This window comes from Boleophthalmus pectinirostris, unplaced genomic scaffold, assembly GCF_026225935.1.
Source record: "Boleophthalmus pectinirostris isolate CB_2022bp ecotype Guang Dong unplaced genomic scaffold, ASM2622593v1 HiC_scaffold_22, whole genome shotgun sequence".
Classification (NCBI taxonomy): domain Eukaryota; kingdom Metazoa; phylum Chordata; class Actinopteri; order Gobiiformes; family Gobiidae; genus Boleophthalmus; species Boleophthalmus pectinirostris.
This window is the reverse complement of record NW_026571190.1, coordinates 40,554,443-40,560,559: the sequence shown is the minus strand read 5'-3', so window position 1 is coordinate 40,560,559 and position 6,117 is coordinate 40,554,443. Positions and strand designations below refer to the sequence as shown.

Sequence of the window (6,117 nt, the reverse complement as noted above, 5' to 3'; positions counted from 1 at the left end):
TTAGTGTGCTTGCTGATACCAATACCAGTCGATACCACGTCGGTTATGTTCAGGTGCAGCCTGAAGTGACCCAAATCTGATTTTTTGTCTCTATGTTCCTGTATCTGATCTTTTAATAACAGTCTGAACACACAGATCAAATTTTTCAAACATGACCCAGGACACTTGGATCTGTGCTCCTGAAACTGATCCATATCTGATCTTTTGACATGTGACTTCAGTCTGAACGGTCAAAGTGCATTCATCCACCTACACGTTATCAACAAGACACAACGTCACTATTTCTGCGCTGAAGTAGGAGAAAAGGCGAAAAGGCGGCGTCTCCACATCCACGTTCCTTTCCACGTTCTGCACAAAACACCACGACCAAAAACCTCGTCCTTCTCCTTCTCAATCTCCTCCTTAAAACAAGTAAGTTGTTCATGTTGTGGCTCCGGTACGAGAGGAACTTTAAAATCTCCAGGTGCTCGATGCTGCGTCCATGTTTGGACAACTTCTGTAACACAGAGACGCTCGCTGCGGTTGACGTCGTCGTGTCTCCAGTGTCACATGTGGGACACTTTTGGACCGTTTAATGTTCACACAGGCGATCACACACAAGTCACATTTAACTGGAAATGTGAACGACCTCGAAAAAACATCGGATTTCACAAAAAAATATGAATTGAGCGTTAAGCCCTGCAGTCTGAACGTAGCCTAGGTGAAGATAAAAACTCCAGCTCTTGTGTCGCTGATGTGGTTCAACTTGTGTTGGATTAAAAGACATGACTCAGGTGAATACAGGTCAGTGTGACCAGATTTGTGTTTGTCCAAGACCAGGACAGCGTACGGGGGGAGGGGGGCGGGGCCTCGTCATCCACATTGAGCGACTCTCACCTGGAAAAACTTTTTCCACTGGACACAGAAACATATGTGCTGCTTTATCCACTGTGCACATGGACTCACACTTGTCCCAACGCAACGGAAAGTGTGGAATTTCTTCTACAAATCCTGGTTAAATCCACATTTGTGCTTCGGTTCGTTACAGACTGACCCACTGTTTGTGTCTCGCTCCTTCTGATGCAGAGACACATGTACACACCTGTTTGGTCACGACACACACAACAACCTACATTCGGATTGTCGATGAAAATGAACGTAAACGATGAAATTCTTAATGATCAATTATCGATTAATCGACTAATCATGCCCATCCCTAGTCCAATTATTTACAATCTTTTCCAGGGGAACCATCATTTTTGTCCAGGCCAGTTTCATTAGTTTGTTTTTTAAAATAATTCCGTTGAACAACAATTCAAAAACAGTGTCTGATTTTCACTGTTTATTTGTCGGGAATTTTTTATTTATTATTGCTTTTCTCAGTTTCAAGTTATTTCAGTGACCGTTGTCGATTTTTCTTTCCTTTACCAGAGGGGTACCAACAATTTTGTCCACGACTGTATACTTTTCTAATGTGTTACTTTCTATCTTAGTGTGGATAAAACCAACAGTGAAGAACGTAAAAAGACGCTCATCCTCGGAGCTCGTGGATAATTCTGCAGAGTAAACAAAGTCCGGGTTAGAGCCGTTGTTGTTTTTGTCCCTGGACTCTAGGTCAGTTTTTCAAAAGTCTAAATGAAGGTATCAAAGAGGTAGCACAAATGTCTTCTCGTGTTTTAATAGTCTCCAGAGAACAGTTTAACCTAGAGTCACCAAATTTTCCAAATCAAAAACTGGGACACTCTCGGTTTGTGGTGGTTGGTAAAAATAAAATTGTGAATTGAGTGGGTAATTAAGGAGAACTGTTCTGCTCTCGGCTCATTCATGACGAACGTGAGTCAGCACAGTCACATTTTCTTTGTGTTTTGGTCGTACTTTTAAGCAGCTTTTCTGTATTTTATTCAAACAAATGACAATTTCTGCCTCTCTACTGTTGGCAGGGATCAAATTGGTAAAAATAGGGACACCTGGAGCATTTCTTGTGTAAAACTGGGTGAAATCACTGGTTTTGGATAAATGTGCGCGGACAGAGGACACAGGCTCAAAACTGGGACTGTCCCCAGTTTGGATCATTGACCACACACATGTACAGGTCGTCATCCAGGGAAGTACAGACAGTGTTGGGGAGTAACAGATTACATGTACCAGAGTAATCAGAGTACAAATGATGAGTAACTGTATTCAGTTACAGTTACTGTTTCAGTGAGTGGTAATTGGATTACAGTTACTTTGTTGAAATAAATGGATTACACAGAGGGATTTTACTGTTTTCACATTTTGGGCTAAATCCTTTTTTTTTTTTTTTTTTTTTTTTTCAGTAATTCCACTCATGGCCAGAAACTAAACCAGATCTAAACTAGAGCTAAACCAGAGCTAAACCAGGACTAAACCAGGACTAAACTAAACCAGGACTAAACCAGGACTAAACCAGGACTAAACCAGGACTAAACCAGGACTAAACCAGGTCTAAACCAGGACTAAACCAGGACTAAACCAGGTCTAAACCAGGACTAAACCAAGACTAAACCAGGACTAAACCAGGACTAAACCAGGTCTAAACCAGGTCTAAACCAGGACTAAACCAAGACTAAACCAGGTCTAAACCAGGTCTAAACCAGGACTAAAACCAGGTCTAAACTAGATCTATCCAGGTCTAAACCAGGACTAAACCAGGACTAAACCAGGTCTAAACCAGGACTAAACAAGACTAAGACTAAAACCAGACTAAACCAGGACTAAACCAGGAGGTCTAAACCAGGACTAAACCAGGTCTAAACCAGGTCTAAACCAGGTCTAAACCAGGTCTAAACCAGGTCTAAACCAGGTCTAAAACAGGTCTAAACAGATCTAAACAGGTCTAAAACAGTCTAAACCAGGTCTAAACCAGGTCTAAAACAGGTCTAAACCAGGTCTAAACCAGGTCTAAAACAGGTCTAAAAGAGGTGTATGCCTCGTTTTACTGTTGGCAGGGATTAAATTGGTCAAAAATAAGTAAACTTGGAACATTTCTTGTATAAAACTTGGACAAATCACTGGTTTTGTATAAATCTGCGGGGACTGGGGACACAGGACTCAAAACTGGGACCGTCCCGGGTAAACGGGGACGTCTGGAAAACCTGTCACGTGCACTTGTCCAGTTTGGGTCCTGGTCCGGTCTGACTGTGCCCGACCCTCTGCTGTGTTCCAGGAGAGTCAGTGGCTGGACAGCGTCTCTCTGCTCATAAAAGACTCTCTGGAGGGAGACCTGATCGATAACCTCTCAGGCTCCGTGTTCCACAGCTACAGCTCGGCCCCCGTGAGCGCAGACTGCAGAGGCCCCCAGGTGAGACGCAGAGAGAGAGACAGGTGAGACGCAGAGAGAGAGACAGACAGGTGAGACGCAGAGAGAGAGAGAGAGAGAGACAGGTGAGACGCAGAGAGAGAGAGACAGGTGAGACGCAGAGAGAGAGAGACAGGTGAGACGCAAGAGAGAGAGACAGGTGAGACGCAGAGAGAGAGACAGACAGGTGAGACGCAGAGAGAGAGACAGGTGAGACGCAGAGAGAGAGACAGGTGAGACGCAGAGAGAGAGAGACAGGTGAGACGACAGAGACAGAGAGACAGGTGAGACGCAGAGAGAGAGAGGTGAACGCAGAGAGAGAGACAGACAGGTGAGACGCAGAGAGAGAGAGAGACAGAGAGTGAGACGCAGAGAGAGAGACAGGTGAGACGCGCGCGAGAGAGACAGAGAGACAGGTGAGAGACAGAGAGAGACAGGTGAGACGCAGAGAGAGAGAGAGAGAGACAGACAGGTGAGACGCACGCAGAGAGAGAGACAGGTGAGACGAGAGAGAGAGAGACAGGTGAGACGCAGAGAGAGAGACAGGTGAGACGCAGAGAGAGAGAGAGACAGGTGAGACGCAGAGAGAGAGAGACAGGTGAGACGCAGACAGGTGAGACGCAGAGAGAGAGACAGGTGAGACGCAGAGAGAGAGACAGACAGGTGAGACGCAGAGAGAGAGACAGGAGACAGAGAGACGCAGAGAGAGAGACAGGTGAGACGCAGAGAGAGAGAGAGACAGGTGAGACGCAGGTGAGAGAGAGAGAGACAGGTGAGACGCAGAGAGAGAGACAGGTGAGACGCAGAGAGAAGAGACAGAGAGAGAGACAGACAGGTGAGACGCAGAGAGAGAGACAGGTGAGACGCAGAGAGAGAGAGACAGGTGAGACGCAGAGAGAGAGACAGGTGAGACGCAGAGAGAGAGACAGGTGAGACGCAGAGAGAGAGACAGGTGAGACGCAGAGAGAGAGACAGGTGAGACGCAGAGAGAGAGACAGGTGAGACGCACAGAGAGAGAGAGACAGGTGAGACGCAGAGAGAGAGACAGGTGAGACGCAGAGAGAGGTGAGACGCAGAGAGAGAGCAGAGAGAGAGAGAGAGACAGACAGGTGAGACGCAGAGAGAGAGAGAGAGACAGGTGAGACGCAGAGAGAGAGACAGGTGAGACGCAGAGAGAGAGACAGGTGAGACGCAGAGAGAGACAGACAGGTGAGACGCAGAGAGAGAGACAGGTGAGACGCAGAGAGAGAGACAGGTGAGACGCAGAGAGAGAGACAGGTGAGACGCAGAGAGAGAGACAGGTGAGACGCAGAGAGAGAGACAGGTGAGACGACGTGAGACGCAGAGAGAGAGACAGGTGAGACGCAGAGAGAGAGACAGGTGAGAGACGCAGAGAGAGAGACAGGTGAGACGCAGAGAGAGACAGACAGGTGAGACGAGAGCAGAGAGAGAGAGAGACAGGTGAGACAGAGAGAGAGACAGTGAGACGCAGAGAGAGAGACAGGTGAGACGCAGAGAGAGAGAGCTAGAGAGACAGGTGAGACGCAGAGAGACAGGTGAGACGCAGAGAGAGAGAGACAGGTGAGACGCAGAGAGAGAGACAGGTGAGACGCAGAGAGAGAGACAGGTGAGACGCAGAGAGAGAGACAGGTGAGACGCAGAGAGAGAGACAGGTGAGACGCAGAGAGAGAGACAGACAGGTGAGACGCAGAGAGAGAGACAGAGAGACAGGTGAGACGCAGAGAGAGAGACAGGTGAGACGCAGAGAGAGAGAGAGAGAGAGAGACAGGTGAGACAGAGAGAAGAGAGAGAGAGAGACAGGTGAGACGCAGAGAGAGAGACAGACAGGTGAGACGCAGAGAAGGAGAGAGAGACAGGTGAGACGCAGAGAGAGAGACAGGTGAGACGCAGAGAACGAGACGCAGAGAGAGACAGACAGTGAGAAGAGAGAGAGAAGAGGTGAGACGCAGAGAGAGAGACAGGTGAGACCAGAGAGAGAGAGACAGGTGAGACGCAGAGAGTGAGACGAGACAGAGCAGAGAGAGAGACAGACAGGTGAGAGCAGAGAGAGAGACAGACGGTGAGACCAGAGAGAAGAGAAGGTGAGACGCAGAGAGAGAGAGAGAGAGAGAGAGACAGGTGAGACGCAGAGAGAGAGAGAGACAGGTGAGACGCAGAGAGAGAAGACAGGTGAGACGCAGAGAGAGAGACGAGAGAGACAGGTGAGAACGCAGAGAGAGAGAGACAGGTGAGACCAGAGAGCACAGGTGAGACGCAGAGAGAGAGACAGGTTGAGACGCAGAGAGAGCAGAGAGAGACAGGTGAGACGCAGAGAGAGAGACGAGAGAGAGAGACAGGTGAGACGCAGAGAGAGAGACAGGTGAGACGCAGAGAGAGAGAGACAGACAGGTGAGACGCAGAGCAGAGACGCAGAGAGAGAGAGACAGGTGAGACGCAGAGAGAGAGAGAGACAGAGAGAGACGCAGAGAGAGAGAGAGGTGAGACGAGAGAGAAAGAAGAGACGAGAGAGCAGAGAGAGACAGAGAGAGACAGGTGAGACGCAGAGAGAGAGACAAGACGCAGAGAGAGAGACAGAGGTGAGACGCAGAGAGAGAGCAGGTGAGACGCAGAGAGAGAGAGAGAGAGACAGGTGAGACGCAGAGAGAGAGACGGTTGAGACGCAGAGAGAGAGACAGAGAGACAGAGACGCAGAGGAGATGACAGAGAGAGAGGAGACACAGAGAGAGAGGTGAGAGAGCAGGAGAGAGACAGGTGAGACGCAGAGAGAGAGACAGGTGAGACGCAGAGAGACAGTGAGA

The 6,117-nt window shown here is 48.7% G+C and overlaps 1 protein-coding gene across 1 annotated transcript in view; it reads left to right on the top strand.

The window, feature by feature from the left end:
- The window catches only part of LOC110170326 (voltage-dependent T-type calcium channel subunit alpha-1I-like), a 475,861-nt gene that overhangs the window by 431,657 nt on the left and 38,087 nt on the right, over nt 1-6,117 (top strand). Inside the window, exon 37 of the mRNA XM_055158519.1 lies at nt 3,167-3,301. Within this exon, the coding sequence (XP_055014494.1) occupies nt 3,167-3,301 (135 nt within the window). The remainder of the gene's footprint in view (nt 1-3,166; nt 3,302-6,117) is intronic.